We start from the raw sequence: 18586 nt of genomic DNA, 5'->3' as shown, positions 1-18586 counted from the left end.
CTAAATTCTTGCATTTCTTCATTTACCAGCTACAATAATTATAGAAATGTGAGTTGTAAAATGAGAAGCAAATCAAAGATAAATTTACCTTCATTCTAGATTCTATCTCCAATTTAATTTGCATAAAGACTTGGTTCATAAATCTCAGATTAATAGTTTTCAAAATAGAAAAACAAATGACTAAATTAATTTTCAAAAATAGATGAGTTAATTCAACTACGCGTTGTACAAAGCCGAAGTGCAACTCTTTCCTTTCCTATAAATTAACAGCCTAAACCCCCTCCTTCTGATCAATCATCAAAGAATTCACTAGCAAAGAAAACCCTTTGATTTTTCTCTAAAAAATGGTTTCATCTGAGAGTTCATTTGGCAAAATTTTGAAGCTTACTGCACTTTTATTCTTGTTATATAACATGCCATGTCAAGCACAACTATCCACAACCTTTTACGACACAACGTGCCCAAATGCACTTACTACCATCCAAAATTCCATCCGACAAGCCGTGTCCCAAGAGCGTCGCATGGCCGCCTCGATCATTCGTCTCCTTTTTCACGATTGCTTCGTTCAGGGCTGCGATGCATCGCTCCTGCTCGATGAGACCTCAACAATTCGAAGTGAGAAGACTGCATTCCCTAATGTTAATTCTGTACGAGGCTTCGAGGTCATAGAAGTCGCTAAGAGCGCGGTCGAGGCTGTATGTCCTGGAGTCGTTTCTTGTGCTGATGTACTCGCAGTAGCCGCCCGCGATTCATCAGTTCTCGTAAGAATATTGTATTTCTTAATTCAATGAACTTCATGAGTACGTTTTTAATATGGTCAAATAGTTTAGCGCAATTAGATTGTTTTTTGGTCCATAATAAAAGGTTGGAGGTCCAACATGGGGAGTGAAACTTGGGAGAAGGGATTCAACAACGGCCAATCGTGCGCAAGCGAACTCAGATCTTCCCGGTCCTTCTTCAAATCTCGACGTTCTTATCTCAAGATTCGCAAATAAAGGACTCAACGAAAGGGACATGGTTGCCTTATCAGGTAGTATTCAACATTTTCACGCAAAATTACAGCTGAATAGCCAAATATAATTATCTTCCAACATGTATATACATTATAACCAGACAGACAAGTCTAATTTTGCTGCTAAGAATATATTTTCTCATCTAATTGTCCCTGTACTTCACCCTAAAAAAATGTCCCTATAAATAACAATCCCTTAAAATCATTTGAAAAACACATATATCGACATGTCTATATGTAAGCATGTATCTCCGGCGAAAATAGTCCTATCTTCGTCCCAATTTTTTAGGCTTGTTTATCTTTTTACAAAGCTTAAGAAATTCATTGAAAATATCAAGTATACAAAAAACTTTTTAATTTTACTTTATTTAATGAGTTGTTATATAAATTGTTTGTTATCTTTCTAATAGCTAGTTAATTATAAGACCTCAAATTTAATAAGTTTATGTCAATAAAGGAGTAAAAAATTATTGTTAAATGCGGTACATATCTAACATTTGGCACAAAAAAAGAAAAAGAAAAAAAGAAACGTGTATTACATAGTTGGGAAGAAGAGAGTATTTCACATTCTATTTCCGTATATATGCAGGAGCACATACAATAGGTCAAGCCCAATGTGTCTCGTTTCGAGCTCGTATCTACAGCAACGGAACCGAACGAATAGATGCCGGCTTCGCCAGCACACGTAGACGGGGATGCCCTCAAAGTGGAGGTGACAATAACTTGGCACCGCTCGATTTGGTGACACCAGCTTCGTTTGATAATAACTACTTCAAGAATTTGATACAGCTAAAAGGACTCCTTCACTCGGATCAAGTTCTTTTCAATAATGGATCCGCAGACAGTATCGTATCTGAATACAGCTCGAATCCTCAAACATTTGAATCTGATTTTGCAAGTGCCATGGTGAAAATGAGTGACATATCCCCGCTTCTAGGAACAAATGGAATCATCCGAAGGGTTTGTAGCTCGATCAACTAAGTTTTTCGCTTTAGGTTTTTGTCTGAGTTGAACTAATTCTACTCTGCTTGTTTACATATGTCATATTTAAATAACTGTGGGATGGCGAGCACACTTTGTGGCTGAAATCAAAATAATTAAAGTAGAATATAAATTATGCCAAATCGGTTTGTACGTATACCCTGGATTTTCATATTCTCCTGTGTATCCACATTCAAAAGTACTGTTGTGGAGTATAAGTTTCTTCATGTCAAGTGTAAAATGAATAAGAGGTTGCTCATTCATAATAAAAATAACTGCGTGTTCCTTTTCTATATCCTTCTTCGTGCTATTTCTCGAATGAAACTATATATATATATATATATATATATATATATATATATATTTTTAATGGAATTAAAATAGTTGATGATGCCAGTTCCAATTCAATGTTTTGACCTAGAACAATGATTAGCCGTCATTTTCAAAAATTTAATTTATTTTTTTTATAAAAAAAACTCGGGAATAGACTTTGACGTCATTTCTAGCTAGAATTCATCGACAGATTTAATTTTATGTCAAGATGGCTCCATTCATATTATCTAAATATGCATGGAGGGGGACACGATAACTTCGAGATACAGATATATATACATATTTCATGCACTCATGTTTGAAAGAAATCTTTCCGTAAATATGTTTACAAAAATTCCATCGTGATAAAATGAAAATAAACATTTATTTGAATAAAATGAACGTATATTTGGCACAATAAATTGGTGTAATCAAGAAAATACTTATACCTGATTACTCAACTTTGTTCCATTACATAATCCATGACGATTACTAAAAAATAATGCATCTTGAAGTACATAAATTTTGAATTCAATAATCAATATATGCTCATATTTCGTGGAATCATATCTGAATGCACGTAGATAATTCATTGCTCGTATAAATTTTATCATTTTTAATTAGTATAGGTGAAAAACACATGTTAATGGATGTTGATTTTCCATATAATTTATTAGAAAATTAAATTAAAACATAAACATCACATGATACGTACAGGTACGTCAACCATCCTACTTTAATTTCTATGGTGTTTAAAATGTTCTCCTTTCTAAAACTGATTTGTAGTGCCTATTATTTATTGACTTGACAGTCTCACATATATGGACGGATCGATCTAATCTATAACTACAAAACTAATCATTTTAATATCAAATATAATAATTTTTCATGAATGAGGTCGGATCGAAGATCATCTTCATTAAATTGATATGTGATATAGCCTCACTAGAGTTTTTGTCCTATTTATTTTTCTTATGTCCATTTTAACCGTATTTATAACTTGTCCACAGCTAAATTTGAAAAAAATAATAATTTATTAAGAATATGAATTGAATGATGACATAACCAAAAATAAAAATTTTCCATATATATGTAAACAATGCTCAAAGGTAAAAAAATAAAAATAAAATAAATTTTTTTTAAATTTAAACCATATTTATTTCACAACCACTTTTTTTTCAAAACTATTTATTTCTCTCCTTTTTTTAACTTTAGCTACCCCGTTGCATCTTTTGCCACGCCCAATTAAAGAATTCAAACAAACAGAAAAATTCACATTTTCCGATGCACTTTCTTTTTAAATGTTACAAGGCAGCCACGCCAAATTCAAAGTAAAAGCGAAAGCAGAATGATACCCGAAATAAAATTTGTTGGGAATCCAATCCACACCTATATTATTACTTTCAAATTTCAGGCCTTATTAAATAGAGATGAAGATAATTTAAACTGGTAGACTCGATATTAGAAAAGAAAGTTATACTGTCGGTGAGATAAATTTGTGTCACTAAGCTTGTTTACTTAATTATCCATGTTTTTATTATTTTAATTAATTAATTAAAAAAAATTTCTTAACTGGCATGATTATGGTAGAAATATAATTCAATTTAATAATTGATTTGTGAACGGAATTTGAAAATTGATTCCAATTAAAATATATTCTCTTTATCTCATATATTTAAATTTATAGACACAACAATAAAGTTTGATATTATCTTTTACTTGATTGAGGCTTTAATAAAATAAAAAAATTTTATTGGAATGATCTTTATAGCTAATGATAATGGTATAATTCATATCTTTTAAATCACATAACAGCTCTAACATTCGATTATTCTACCCAACAAAAATAATTATTGTACTTCAACGTTGTTGAAATGTTTAAATTAAGATTTACATGAGTAATTTTTAAAATAAATGGAGAATAAAAACATAACAAATATCCAAAAATTTTAATATCAATAACTCCAACAAATAATGACATTAAATCAAATAATTTAAGTGTAAAGGTGTAAGATAATCAATCAATCTTTTTCTAAAAGAGAATATATTCATTAAAAAAATCTTTTTTTGCCCTCTCATCAATACAACTCCATTAAATTTACAACACAGGTTAACAACAAAGCACCGCTGGCTCGACTCGCCGATCGCCATCCTTAATTAGAATTAACCCCAACTACAAGGACTAAAAACTAAACGAAAAAATACCAAACAGACCAACAAATTAGAATTAATTTCCAAAACTTATTCAACTTATTCCAGTCAAGCGCCTACTGACGCTGCTACAGCCGGTTTCACCTTTGGCTGCCGGCCACGCCCCCGTGGCGCTTCTCCAGTAGTAGACAGATCAGGGATATCGGCAGTTACCTGCTCCGCTGCAGCCTTCGGTGGCCTACCTCGTTTTTTCCCCGACACTGAAGTAGTTGCAGGAGCGGGCTTTGGTTTTGGAGGTGGCGGAGCATCGGAAGGATCACGGGATTTTGGGGGCCGTCCCCGAGGACGCGGCGGTGGAAGGACAGTTCCCGGAGGAAGCGGAGCCTTTGGTTTCGGGGGACGCCCGCGGCCGCGACGAGGTGGCGAATTGGGGTCAGGTTTGAGGTAGTTGTTCTTGAAAAACACGAGCTGGCCCGAAGATTTCATCCTGTTGAGATGGTGCGTGAGGAGAGTGGAGTGAGCGGGTGGGAGATTTCCGTAGGTCGATTCTATGTGCTTCGAGATCGTAGTTTTGTTTGAGCCGTTCTTCTCGTTCAATTCTTCAATTGCTGTCAAGATCATCTGCAAAATAATCCCACGTCTTTGAAGAAACACTCGAGAGGCCGAAGAAAACAAATCGTGCACCTAAAAGAAATTGTGTCCGAAATGAAGAATCTAATGGAAAACGCATGCAAAACGAACTTTGTGTGTTGAAAGAAGCTAAAAAAGTTGCGTCTGAATTGCGGATAAGCCGATCTCTAAAATGCAATATGATCGAGTAGCTTTCAAGCTGGTCGATAAATGTTAATCGGGTGCAACTTATACGATCTAAAATTTGAAATTTCGAGTTGATGTTTCATAGTTAGCAAGGGATATTAGAATAATACGAGTATCAGAAAATGAAGAATGACCAAAAAAGGTGGGAACTTCCGCCGTAAATCACAAATTCGAACGGAATTTTGAAGAAAATGCAGGTTCACAAAAATCATACCTCCGGATACTGAGGCAGCGTAGGTGGAAAAACTTGAGTAGGAGGCTGAGCCATAGCTGCGAATTGGGAATTGAAGCTTTGTTGTTCTTCAGCCGCCATATTCACAAACGAAACTCGAAAATTCCAGCAAAATTAAAGCTGTACTTTGAGGAAAAAATGGTCTTCACCAGACAGAGAGGAACTGTAGAAGGGCGAAGAAATTGGGTTGAAAACATGGATTTAAAAGGAGGCAATAGATCGGAGCTAGATTTTAACAGGATGACATCCAACGGCTAGGGCATGACTTCTGGGTTCTCATCCAAGGGTTCCATTTGTTCATACACGTTGTCACGTGGATCGTTGACGTGGCTGTGATATTTCTTTTCTTGTTTTAAATTTTCTGTTTGCAATTACTTATATACCCTCGCATTCCAAATTTTGGATTTGCAACCTCAGCCCTTTTTAAAAAATGAGTAGGTATCTTAATAGACGATTTCACGAATTTTTATCTGTAAGAAGGGTCAATCTTACTGATATTCACAATAAAAAGTAATATTCTTAGCATTAAAAATAATATTTTTTCATGGATGATCCAAATAAGATATCTGTCTCATAAAATACGACTAGTGAGATTGTCTCGCACAAATTTTCGCGGAAAAAATATATACGTATATTTATTTATAAACTTCTTTTTCGTTTCCACTATTTGGCTCACCACAAGTTCTAACTTGGTCAAATACATTGTAACTCAAATCTTGTTGCGATGTTGATGTTATTATCGTTTTATCTTTTAAAAAACTTGGTCAATTTACTAAAAATAAATCATTTAGATATTCATAAATTAACCAACATTTTGTTATTTTATTAAAATTAAAATTGAAACAAATGTCCGTTCGGTCAAAATAGTCAAAAGTCCCCTAAACGCCGCCGCCGAAATATATATGAATAAAAGAAGAAGGCTTTGTTTCTTTTATAACCTATTGCTTAATATTTATTGGCAAATAGATGCTCACAGATTGTGTATAAATGTGACATGCATGTAAATTATGCAAAATATAATTGTGAATTTTGCAATTAAAAATAATCAAATATTTTAGATTTATCGACAATGGATTAATTAATAACTACGTCACCAAGCTCATGTTGAAACTTTAGATTAACATATCTCAGGGGATATAGAAATGACAATAAAAAAATATTAAATCTCAAAGTAAAGTTTCGAAAATTCGATTCTTAGCTTCTAAATGAACCCTACTATTCTAACACATATTCCTTTTTTAATAGTCCTTATAATAATTTTAACAATTTATTCAGCTTGTGGTTGCATGAAAAATTTTAAATTCATGGATTTAAATTTACTTTCATTATTGAAATAACTTACACAACAAAATAATTCAAACTCATAACTTTACTTCACTTATTTTCATTACAATTATGTTAATCAAAATGAATTTCTTATGATATATATAAAATTTTGTTTGAATAAGATCGATTTAAATTTTCATACTTTATCTTATTTGACAATGAATATAAATTTGAAAATCGTGTATTTCAAATAACTCAATTCAATAACAACATCAAAGTTTTACACTTTTTTTTGAAGCAAAACAAGACATTTTATTAATAATGAGATGAATTATTACAATAATGACTTATAAAAGAAGTAACACAATCCGGAGGTTCAATCCACACCATTGAACTAGCATAAAAACAAGAAGCTTTTGCTAAAACATGAACACACTCGTTCGCTCATCGACGAATAAAATTAATCGAAACTCGTGATCACATCTAATTATATTTTAGTTTTAATCAACATTAAGTTAATCAGCTGAGGGTGCAGGTTATTTATATGGGGCAAAGAAACAGAAGGTCGCGTTCAGGTGTACCTCCGGAGCACGTTAGCAAAGTTAGGTCCATACGTACGGTGACCTAGTGTTGACTTTGTTTATCCAAAGATTCCAAACCTTAAGCCGCACTGTATATACTCGCAATTTTGCATACGCGATACATGTGTGTACAATTTTTTTTATAATTATTTATAGACTAAAATGAAATTTTACAAATTATCAAGAGACTAAAATGCTATTTGAATAGTTGTAATTTAAAAAAAATAAAAAAAATATTTTTTGAGATTTAAAAAAATAAAAAATATATAATTTTGATATAAAATAAGGGTAAAATTGGGAAATCAAAAAACAGGCCAACTTTTTTGTCTCTATTAGATAGATTCTTAATAGATAGTAATAGATAGGATATCTTATATATTTATTAAAAAATATATATTGAAACATACATACATACATACATACATACATACATATATATATATATATATATAATGAGACGACATTAGAAACATTTCTTTGAAAATAAAGCAAACATATACGTATTCAAGCATTCAACTTCAAAAATATTATTTATGATTTTTTTTGAAAAAAAAAAATCATAAATACCAAAAAAAAAAATTAAAAATTATTATCTAAAAAAAATCATAAATACCAAAAAAAAAAATTAAAAATTATTATCTTATAATAAGGCGTTTTCGGAAGAGTCTATTATATAGTTTTCTCAAACTCAAATAATTTGCCATCTAAATATACATCACTATGTTCTTTCATATGTGTGTGTGTGTGTATCTGTACAGAAACAATACATTGGAAAGAATATCTCCAAAAATACAGAAGCTTAGCTTTGCATCCGTTGCTTCCCCTTTTTCGAATCTAATATTTTGCTCGTGAATCGCGAAGTACTTGCAGTCCCCGTTGCAGTTTGCGTATCTATCGTAGAGCCGAAGGAGTTTGAATTTGATTCACCGGAACTTCCTGTTTCGGAAAATGAAGTAATTAGCTTGCGAGGCTTTCTGTACCTTGAATCAGTGTACCCAGGTCTGACCGGATCATCAAGAACAGTCGGTTTTCTTGATAATAATATGACTACGCGTCGCATGTCGGGCCGTATGTGTGGATCTGCTTGGGTGCAGAGTAATCCGATCTGTATAAACATTGATATTTGATCTATATCCGATGATGGTCCCAGCGTAGGATCCATTACTTCAATGACCCGATATTTCTTGTACAGCTTGTATGCCTGAAAATGTAGGCAACAAAAGTATCCAAATTATATCATGATAGCACTTTAATAATCTGTGTTTTTGAACTATAGAGAAGGTTTTAGACGTCAACATAATTTGAATGAAAGATCAAGCCCTCACCCATTCGAGTAAACTTTGAGAATCAGGGTCTAGATTAAACGTTGAATTTTTCTGTCCGCTGATCAGCTCAAGAACCACAACACCAAAGCTGAAAACATCGGCTTTTACAGAGAGATTGCCATGCCTGAGATACTCTGGTGCCATGTAGCCGCTGTTAACAAATCAACACATTCATTGGTTAATTTTTTCCAGTCGCCACCAAGTAAAATTAACTTGGATGTTATCACCACGTACTAATTACAGTTTTGGATGGTCAAATACGAAAAGTGTTTCAGAAATAATACGACGACCCTTTAGGAAACAATTACTATCCATTTTTTTCAAAGTTTTCAGCTTTTCTATCTCTGGCTTTAGAGATTTGGCAGCTTGGTGATGTTACAAATAAGGCCATCTCCAATCCATATCCTCTATTTTTCATCCTCTATCTCTATTTTCAAACACCTTCTCCAACCCATATCCTCTAAATATTACCAAATACTCTATTTCTTTAATTTATTTCATTTTCAACTCATATCCTCTAAATATTACCAAATAATTTTTTTTAATTTATTTCATTTTCGAACACATACACACATATAATTAATTAATTTCATAATATATTATTTAACTAAACTTAATTAATTCGCTAAACATGGCACAACTACATGTAATTCGCTTATTAATTTTCAAAAGGACTATATGGCAATTTTTAAAATATCTATTTTGTAATTATTTTTCACCCCTTTTCAATCCTCTATATGAACAGTGATACTCCATAAATAGAGGATCACTGTTGCATACTCTAAAATGGAGGAAACAAATAGAGTACGGTTGGAGAAGATTTCATCCTCCATAATGGAGGATTCCTACATTATGGAGGACGGTTGGAGATGCCCTAAGAAAACTATAAATCTCCATAACCTACATATCCAAAATAAAGAAACAACTAATTCTAAAGACAAATTACCAAAACCTAGATTTAGTTTTCTATTTCATCGTAGACCTTTTCAATCCTTTCACTGGACAGAAAAGCTAGTACCGGCTACATTTACAGAAAAACCATAATATTCTTTATGGGTATGGAGACTTACTTGGTACCAGCTACACCAGTGTTAATATGTGTTTGATCTTCAGGATAGAGACGTGCAAGGCCGAAATCAGCAATCTTCGGTACCCAATTTTCATCGAGTAGAATATTGCTGGCTTTGATGTCTCGGTGTATGATGCAACAGTGAGCATCCTCGTGAAGGTAAAGCAAGCCTTTTGCAATGCCTGTTATCATGTCACGCCTTCGATTCCAGTCAAGAACTTCTCGTCCGTGAGACTCTAAATCGTTATTACAACACATCAATACTGGAAATTTCATTTTTAATGCTGTAAGAGGCAGGTAAATTTTGTTTTGATACTGTGCAATGCTAAAAATACAAAGCTAATCAGCAGCAGAAAATGGAATCATTTGGGGACTATCCTTGTTCGACCAACTAATTCTTTAATTAGAGCATAAGGTACAAATAAGAATCCCAACTAAATAGGAAATCAAACAATTTCTAGTAGTTCGTGAACAATAGTATGCCTACATTAAAGTTATGGGAAATCTTTGTACTCAAATTAAAGCAAATTCTCGAAGCATTCCAACTTAAATCCTCACATCCATCTTGCTAAATGTGTACTTTGTATACATGAAATATAATAAGCCTAGGTAACCAAAAAAAGGGTACAGTGAACATTTGAATAACCCTAGCTTTTCTACGAGATCAAAGCTAAAACCAATGCTTGAAACCAACTATTCCAATACCAACTAAATGATTGGATAATTTATTACTCTGACCACATAATTATAATCAAAGATCCAAATGGTGATACGGAACACATAATTAACATAATTAACTATAGACATAATTTGGTACACATGATAGGATAAACATGTGATATATAATATAAAGATAAGTTAAAGGATAAATAAGACGTAGGATATATAAAAATAAATAAAAAAATTTATTTGATTTTAATTTATACCTACGCATAGATTTATAAAAATCATTTATAAATTGCGGGCAATTAAATCATTTGTAGTGTATTTTATCATTAAATTAAAATTATCACACATAATATAAGGGACATTTTATCCTTCAAAAAAATTATTTATCAAGGACCGTGATATTATAACGAAATTTTAAAAAATGTACCAAATATGAGATAAGTAATGTACCAAACTATTCCTAAAAATCCTTACCGAATAGAAGTTTGTCAAGGCTCTCATTAGCAACATATTCATAAACAAGAAGCTTTTCGGCACCCTTCACACAGTAGCCCAACAGGTTCACCACATTCCTATGCTGAACAAGGGCCAACAAGTTTGCCTCATTTTTAAACTCTTTCGTTCCCTGACTTGACCTCTGTGATAGCTTCTTTACAGCTATTAATCTCCCATCAGCCAATCTACCCTAAAAAATATCACATATCAAAAAACCAAAATCAAATCTTGATCAGAAATTCACACTCATTTCTAATGTTTTTTTTCCCAATTAAATCCAAGTTAATAATTCATAATAAATAACCTATGGGCTCAGTCTTGAAAACTAATTTAACCTTGAATACTGGGCCAAATCCCCCTTCCCCAAGCTTCTGCTCAAGATGAAAATTGTTGGTTGCTTTTGCAAGAGTTTCAAAAGAGAACTGCTTCTGTGCTTGTGCCGCAATTTCCTTCAAGTCCGCTTCGTTTTGATCTTTTGAATAGATCGAACAGCAACGGAAAACACACGCAAACCCCATAAAACCCGTTAAATTTGAATGAACAAGAAACAAAAATCAAACGACAAAGTAATTAAAATTAACCAAAAAAGACCTTTTCTTGATGTGAAGGGCTTCACCAGGTTTTGTAAGAAGCTTTTGGATTTAGTCATCGTATCCAACCATTTCATGTACAAAAGTATTTGATACAAAAAATAAAAAAAACTTTGCGCTTTTCTTTTTATTTTCCGGTTTTTAAGGACAATTCATTCTGATAAATACGCGTCAAATTTATTTGTTCCCCTGGCAAACGACTCCACTTGTAAATACATTTACATCTCATAAATGCGCCGTACAAACAACTTGACTTGTAAACACATATTCATCTCACAGATTGATACGTAAGATAATTATATCAACGTTTTTGTTTATTCAATTTAGACAAAATTATGGTTTTATTTTGTAATTTATTTGACCAATATATATTAGAAAACGTAGCAAATTTTACAAATAAAAAATAAACTCTAGGGATTTTCCCAAGAAAGTCTCTTGTGAGACGGTCTCACGAATCTTTATCTATGAAACAGAGTTCTACCGATATCCACAATAAAAAGTAATACTCTTAGCATAAAAAGTAATATTTTTTTATTGATGACCCAAATAAGATATCTGTATCACAAAATACGACATGTGAGACCGTCTCATACAAATTTTTGTCTTCCTCGAGCTCATATTACAGTAATGCTAGAAAAGTGATATTACAGTAAAAAGAATTCACATGTTGTAAAGTATATATATCATTCCCCGAAATGTTGATGCAAGTTTGTATATTTCACAGGAAAGTCAATTGGGCACATGTTATAGAATAATAATGAATCGGATATTTCGTATATTATTATATGATATTCACGGAAAATTTAGGATTCGCTTCCATCAAGTGTCACTAGTTCAGACGCAGGTTTCGAAATTGTCCTGAGCCTGAAATCACGAATAAGATCGTTAGAAGGGGGCCGGGAGGGTGTCCCGGCGTAGCCCCTCCGACGCTCAAGTCAGAGACTGCGGATGTATGAGGGGAGCATCTAAGGATGCTGCTGAAAACAATATAGTGAATATCTGAATTAAACACTCAAATCTGGTATTTATAGGAGAATACATGGGTCCTTGATGAGCCTGTTTTTCATTTGGACTAAGGACGAGCCAGAAGTAGCGAACCCATCTACAGGGTATCATTATATTTGTGAGGAAACATATTGATGGAACATATAAATCTAATAAAAAACAATATATTTGAATAGAGACGGGACTTCAACTTTCATTCAGTACAACTCGTCACTAAGTCAAAGTCAAATAAAAATGAATTCATTCCAAATTGAAATTTATTGGCATTAAAATATTAAATAGCTCGGGTTATTCAGTTGATTTATTTAAATAAGATAAAAATTCAAGTGATATTATTCTTTTATTTATATCCTCTTTATCAGTATACGTGTTTGACCGATTAAAATATTAAATGATTCTTACTTTTCTTAATGGACCTCCACTCTAATTGTGCTTTTATATGCCAAAACATATCATAATTCGTGTGCCTAAATTAACTTTATCATAATAATATGTAAAGGGTATTTATCTCGAATTGATTATTTTTTAAATAGTAACATTTTAATGAGTGGGTGTATTTCTATGAAACAGTATCAGATATCTGTATCTGTAGATATTTTTTACATAAAAAATAATATTTTATACTCAAATCAACATATATTGAATAATGTTTTTATACCATAACTAACAAAAAAAAATATTTTTGGAATGAAAAATAATATTTTAGATATAAAAAAATAATATTTTTCATTCGTTGAATATTTTTAACTTAAATCAACATATTTTACAAAATATTTATTCAAACATAACAAACAAAAATGATAATTTTTTTAGTGAAAAATAATATTTTCCATGGTTCAGGTCGGGTCAAAGATTTTTTATTTATTTATAAATTTGACATATAAAACAGTATTAGATATGTTTTTTGCTCATTTATTTTATCTTTAGATCATATTTACAAGTACATTAGGTTTCAAAACTTATAGTAATAGGATAGGGCGAAAAGCTGTTTGGCTTGTTGCATTTATTTTCTCGTTTAGGAAAGTAGAGAAGTTCAAATCCATCATCTTATGTATGAGAAAAAAACATACAAGATATATCTCAAGTACGTCATATATTGTAAAATGTGAAGTTTTTTGTGAGATTTCCATCTCGAAAGCAGTGTTGATTCACTATATTTCCCATTTTGTGGGCAAAACAATTTTTATTAAAGTTTTGATATGAACTAATATTTGGAAATTGTCTTGAACGGGACCAAATATTTTTAAAAGGTTAGGCAGCCGTATTATCATGTGTCATACCTTGGATTATGCACTTCCGTTTAAAATTTATGCAAATATTACATTCTTTAGTCTTTAGTAGAGACATCACGACTTTTTTTTTCTTTTTTTAAAAAAAAGAAGAAGAAAGTAGAACTTCAAGCGCAATCATTTCTTCGAGCGGCGCTATTAGCTGTGAGTTAATTAATTATATAGTTTATTAATCTTTTGAAGGACGAATAATAATCGACCTACCCAAAAAGTTTGCTTATGCTTTAAGCATAAACAATTGTGAAAGCATCTCTTTGCCTACTCGTTTTTTTTCTTAATTTACATCAATCGATGAACACTAGAAAAAATAAATAAATAAATAAAATAAAAAATATATATATATATATATAAAGAGAGAAACTAAATAAACAAACAAACAAACACTCGCTTTAATATATAAATATAAATATATATACACGTTCGAATGGATACATTTGTGACCAACATGTCCTTCCAATAATAAACAAACCTAAAAAAAATTAAAATTGACGCATAACAAGACTGGAAAAAGAAGTTCCTCACCTCTTTTCCAAGAGCAAAGTTTTAAAAATATGTGCTGTAGTATTCTACTCCATTTGGAATCTGCTGTTCTAGATCTGTAATCCATTTCCAGTTTGTACATACAAATGAATGACAAAAATATATCCAACATTTTAAAATTTGGTATAAGAGCATAGATATGCCATTCATCTGCATGCCTAAACTGGAAAAAAATCGACAATCGAAACAGAAGACCTGAAATGGTGCTACTCCCGCGCAAACTGACTTCTACTGATCATTACACAACAAAAACACGCACTTATCATCCCCCCCTTCCCTTTAAAGGTTGAAATGGACACAGTCCCACAAATATTTGGGCCTACTCAGACAAGACAACTAGGAAACGAAGAACCAAAAGCTAAGAAAAATGAAACTTCTTTTCTACCAAGATTGCTAACAAACAAGAACATCGAGTCTCCCCTTCATAAGAAATGGTTTTCAAAAGAATTCCTCGGCAGTTTCGGATGATCCCTATCGTTGTATTCGCGTATTTTGCAAATTCACAGCTGCAAAAATGAATGATATTTGGCAAATGGAGTACATGGATTGCAATATCATTAGATAATCTTGATAATGTAGGTTTGAAAGAAGTACCATATTCCTGTTTGGATCCAAATTCTAGGCCTTAACTGCTTCAAATTAATACCTTTTCCATCAAGTTTCTTGCACGGAACTCCACATTGCGTAAATCACGAAGATGTTGCAAGATTTCTTGAAGGAGATCCACTCCTTTGTCCCCTTTCTTTAGAGAGCTAACACAATGCTTTAAGAACTCTCTATCAGCCTCAAAAGCTTGTAGCCTTTGATACAGATGATCCACCTCCTCTTCGATGGCTACTTTGTCGTTGTCAGTTCCAAACTTAGATTCATAACTGTTGTGCATCATCCCATCTGAGTCGATCATGTTTGTGTCCCCATTCGGTACCTCATTGTCATTTTCGTCGACGGTGGCATCGAAAAGAGGAAGAAGCGATTTTCCTGTTTGAAAGCAGATTCTTCTCTGAGGGTGATTCTTGCCAATCATCAAGCATCCGTTAGAATGCAAATCAGTATTTCCGTTGTCTTGTTTCGAATCTTCTGTCTCATCTATTGCCACAAGCTTTTCTTCTAGCATCTTAAGCTGCTCGAGGATAGAGAATCTCTCTTCCTCAAAATCTGCTAAACATTCTTCTAAATTAGTAACTGCATCCACAGGAGTGGTGAATTGTTGAGGGCTGAAAAGACCTTCCTCTTTGATTTCTTGATTTAAATCGATCGACAATCCATCAGGACCATCACTGTCCTCACTATTGCTGCAAGCACCTGAGGAAAATACACTCCTAACACTTCCATCCCTACTACTTCTCGATATCCTCATTTTTTCCTTTGCCTCATACTCCAAAACCTTCTTTTTACACATTTCTAACTCTTTCTCGAGTTCCAATTTCTCCTTCTCTCTTTTCACCATAAGCTCATTCAAAAGCTCCAAGGCTTCTTGGTCATATTCTGTTTGTTCATCCATCATTCTCTGATACTGCAAAGCTTCCATTTGCATTGCCGCCTTCTCTTCTTGAAGTCGGTTTATCATAGCCATCGTCTGATTCGCTGCCACTGCAGAGGCGCTTCTCTCTTCTTCTAACTCGGCATACAAAGCCTGCAAATTCTTCCTCTCGGCTCTCAGCGCTGATTTCAAATGTTCAACTGTAACAACTCCATCGCCATTTTCCAGCTCACTTGTCACACTTCCATCAATTGATTCCTCGGCCCCGAACTCCTTTTTCTCGAGTAATAGTAATTTCTTGTGCAAGTGATTTAGGCTGTCAACTGAGGTTGGAGTATCGGGAACTTTATCTTCTTCAATCTCATATAACTCCGAGTAAAATGATTGTTGATTGTTTGTTATATGATCTGTTTCTTGAACAGATAATGCCTTCAATTCCACCATCTGTTCCTCTATTTGAATTGGACCTAATAGAAAGTAAATTTAGAATCTTGACTAAAAGTGGTGAAAAAAACTATAATCTTTTTTGAAACTTTTCAAAGTGGTACAATAATAAGCCAAATACCATGATGTTCTGCTTCATATGAATGAATAGATACTTGATTTTGCATTTCATCTGTTATATCTAAATCAGGAATTTCTGTCCCAATTGAGATGTCTGCTTCATTTTCATTTGTCACCATTTCAGAAAAATCTTCAGAAGCTACATTGTTCAGACAAATGGTATGAATTCAATATATAATCAGTAACTTCGATATTTGATGAAATTATTTCAAATAACAAACGTATGTACCATTGCTGACATGAGAATGCTTCTCTCCTTCTGCCCCTTCCAGTTCTTGGTCAAACTCACCTGCTAATACAGATGGAATTTGCTTTACATCAAAATCTGTAAATTCTTCAAAGTTTTTGGCATGAAAAACCTCTGAAACTTTAGTCTCTTCGATCTCCACTGACTCAGGCCCTTGAAATTCAGGTTCCTCGTTGATATCAACATCAGGACCTGAATCCACCTCCACTATTCTTCTCACGGTCTTCATAACAAATCCATCCTCTTCTTGGACCTGAAGCCCGCAATCAAAATCAAATTCTTGAACCTTAGTTGTACCATGATGTTCAATAATGAAACTGTCGTTGCTCTGATGTTCTTCTATTGAATCGATCAACTCAATGGGGACAAGCCTTTGTCCGCTATGGTCAAGAAAGAACTCCAAATGTGGAGAAGAAATTTCAATAGGAGCTTCTTCTTCAACACACACTTGAACAGATTTATCTTTCATTATCAAAGTTGAGTTTTCCTCCATTAAAATCGCCTCATCCTCCTGCATCTCCATAAAAATATCCTTGTTTTCACATATTTCTACTTTTAGTGTTTTCATCTGTCCACTTTCTGCTACTTCCAAGCTTCTATGGAATTCAGAATTAAACTCATACTCATAAGAATCTTCCAAAACCTTTTCACCATCCCACAAATTAGCAGCAAAGTGTGATATTTTCTTATCGAGATCACATTTTTCTTGAATATGATTATCATTTAAAGCGAAATCCTTTTTGCGGGAACATTCCAAAACATCCCAAGATGGTGTTTTTAGGAATACATAAGAGGAATATGTATCATTATTGGCATTACCATTATCCAAACCTACCCCACAACAAGAACAATTCACACTTACCTCACCATTTTCACATACCTTTTCTCCATTCATCTGACTCATTCCAATATCTCTAACCCTCGAAAAATAATTAAATTTCTTCAAGAAACCATTTAATTCCGGCCGTGAGGACAAGCAATCCTCACACATTTCTTGCGATTCTACCAACTTCTGATGATTTAAACAGTAACCCAGTTTAGAAATCTCCTTGGAATGAGCTTCACAAAGAAGATCCTTGCCCAGATTCTTGCCCCTTTTTGCCGGGTCAAAGATATGATCAAGCCTTGTACACCAAAGGCACGGGGGTTTTAGTCCGAAATACTCAGAAAATTTGATGATCAGATAAGAAAACAGAGAATTTAACAAGAGAAGGGCTATCATAATCCATTCAAGAACAGCATAGATGAGAATCACGGAAATCTTATTGGTATTTCTGTTCAACATGGTTGCAAATTTGTTTGGAGCCATGTCCCGATACTTGAAGTTACTTTTCCCGCAAAGATTGAAGATATAAACAAATCGATGAAAGAAACAGAAATCAATTGTTTAGAGAGGAGAAGATTCAGAAGAAGTAGATGGGAAGGTTGTGCGAACAAGGCAGGCAGCAAAGGAAGACTTAGCAAAAGGGGATGCTTATAAAGCATTTCAGAGACTGTCGGTATATCTATATTATCTATATTATTATTTTATTAAATCTGATACATTAAGTCTGAGATAGTTAGAGTTATTAATTTTGATTTCATGATCTGTTTTAATTATTATATATATTAATAAAATGTTAAAATTTTAATGTAAGTTATATGTAGTTCAGCGAATAAAGTCATTATTTGTTGATGTTTAGATTATAGGTTCAATATTACAGTGTAGTATCTCACTATTTCTTATAATTATATTTTTATCCTCATTCAAATATAAATCAAATAAATTAGAAAAAAATATTATACAAGTACGCAATACATGTGTCGGTACACTAGTTTTTATTATTTATTTGGCAATTTTTCGGTATTTGCACTTTATGTGAGAATGAGCAATCTAAGATTGTTTGTCGAAATAACATTTAAATACATTTTCAAAGAAATACTGAAATTTTATTAATATTGCACAATAATTTATTTGGCAAA

The 18586-nt window shown here is 32.9% G+C and overlaps 4 protein-coding genes across 7 annotated transcripts; 1 reads left to right on the top strand and 3 right to left on the bottom strand.

Annotated features, from left to right (window-relative positions):
• Positions 1 to 293: 293 nt before the first annotated feature.
• On the top strand, positions 294 to 2167 carry LOC142552705 (lignin-forming anionic peroxidase-like). Its single transcript, XM_075662472.1, has 3 exons — positions 294 to 761; positions 865 to 1030; positions 1602 to 2167. Exons 1-3 carry the CDS (start codon positions 345 to 347, stop codon positions 1991 to 1993), a joined length of 975 nt encoding a protein of 324 aa, XP_075518587.1. The 5' UTR covers positions 294 to 344; the 3' UTR covers positions 1994 to 2167.
• A 2169-nt stretch (positions 2168 to 4336) lies between these two features.
• LOC142554376 (HMG-Y-related protein A) lies at positions 4337 to 5716 on the bottom strand. Its single transcript, XM_075665043.1, has 2 exons — positions 5487 to 5716; positions 4337 to 5077 (listed from the first exon to the last, which is right to left on the bottom strand). Exons 1-2 carry the CDS (start codon positions 5583 to 5585, stop codon positions 4565 to 4567), a joined length of 612 nt encoding a protein of 203 aa, XP_075521158.1. The 5' UTR covers positions 5586 to 5716; the 3' UTR covers positions 4337 to 4564.
• A 2252-nt stretch (positions 5717 to 7968) lies between these two features.
• On the bottom strand, positions 7969 to 11657 carry LOC142552703 (cysteine-rich receptor-like protein kinase 43). 2 transcript variants are annotated; one of them, XM_075662470.1, is made up of 6 exons: positions 11501 to 11657; positions 11245 to 11381; positions 10889 to 11099; positions 9747 to 10008; positions 8677 to 8827; positions 7969 to 8552 (listed from the first exon to the last, which is right to left on the bottom strand). In XM_075662470.1, exons 1-6 carry the CDS (start codon positions 11574 to 11576, stop codon positions 8151 to 8153), a joined length of 1239 nt encoding a protein of 412 aa, XP_075518585.1. In that variant the 5' UTR covers positions 11577 to 11657; the 3' UTR covers positions 7969 to 8150. The 2 variants fall into 2 exon arrangements, with proteins under 2 accessions (XP_075518585.1, XP_075518586.1); XM_075662471.1 differs by having other exon boundaries at positions 9747 to 9981.
• Positions 11658 to 14167: 2510 nt separating this feature from the next.
• On the bottom strand, positions 14168 to 18102 carry LOC142552702 (myosin-binding protein 2-like). 3 transcript variants are annotated; one of them, XM_075662468.1, is made up of 4 exons: positions 16607 to 18101; positions 16379 to 16516; positions 14928 to 16280; positions 14168 to 14839 (listed from the first exon to the last, which is right to left on the bottom strand). In XM_075662468.1, the coding sequence occupies exons 1-3, from the start codon at positions 17931 to 17933 to the stop codon at positions 14968 to 14970; spliced, it is 2778 nt and encodes a 925-aa protein (XP_075518583.1). In that variant the 5' UTR covers positions 17934 to 18101; the 3' UTR covers positions 14168 to 14839; positions 14928 to 14967. The 3 variants fall into 3 exon arrangements, with proteins under 3 accessions (XP_075518583.1, XP_075518584.1, XP_075518582.1); XM_075662469.1 differs by having other exon boundaries at positions 14168 to 16265; positions 16607 to 18102; XM_075662467.1 differs by having other exon boundaries at positions 14168 to 16280.
• Positions 18103 to 18586: the final 484 nt, after the last annotated feature.

This window comes from Primulina tabacum, chromosome 8 (assembly GCF_025594145.1).
Source record: "Primulina tabacum isolate GXHZ01 chromosome 8, ASM2559414v2, whole genome shotgun sequence".
NCBI classification, from domain to species: Eukaryota; Viridiplantae; Streptophyta; class Magnoliopsida; order Lamiales; family Gesneriaceae; genus Primulina; species Primulina tabacum.
The sequence above is the reverse complement of the archived record's forward strand: the minus strand, read 5'-3'. Positions and strand labels throughout refer to the sequence as shown.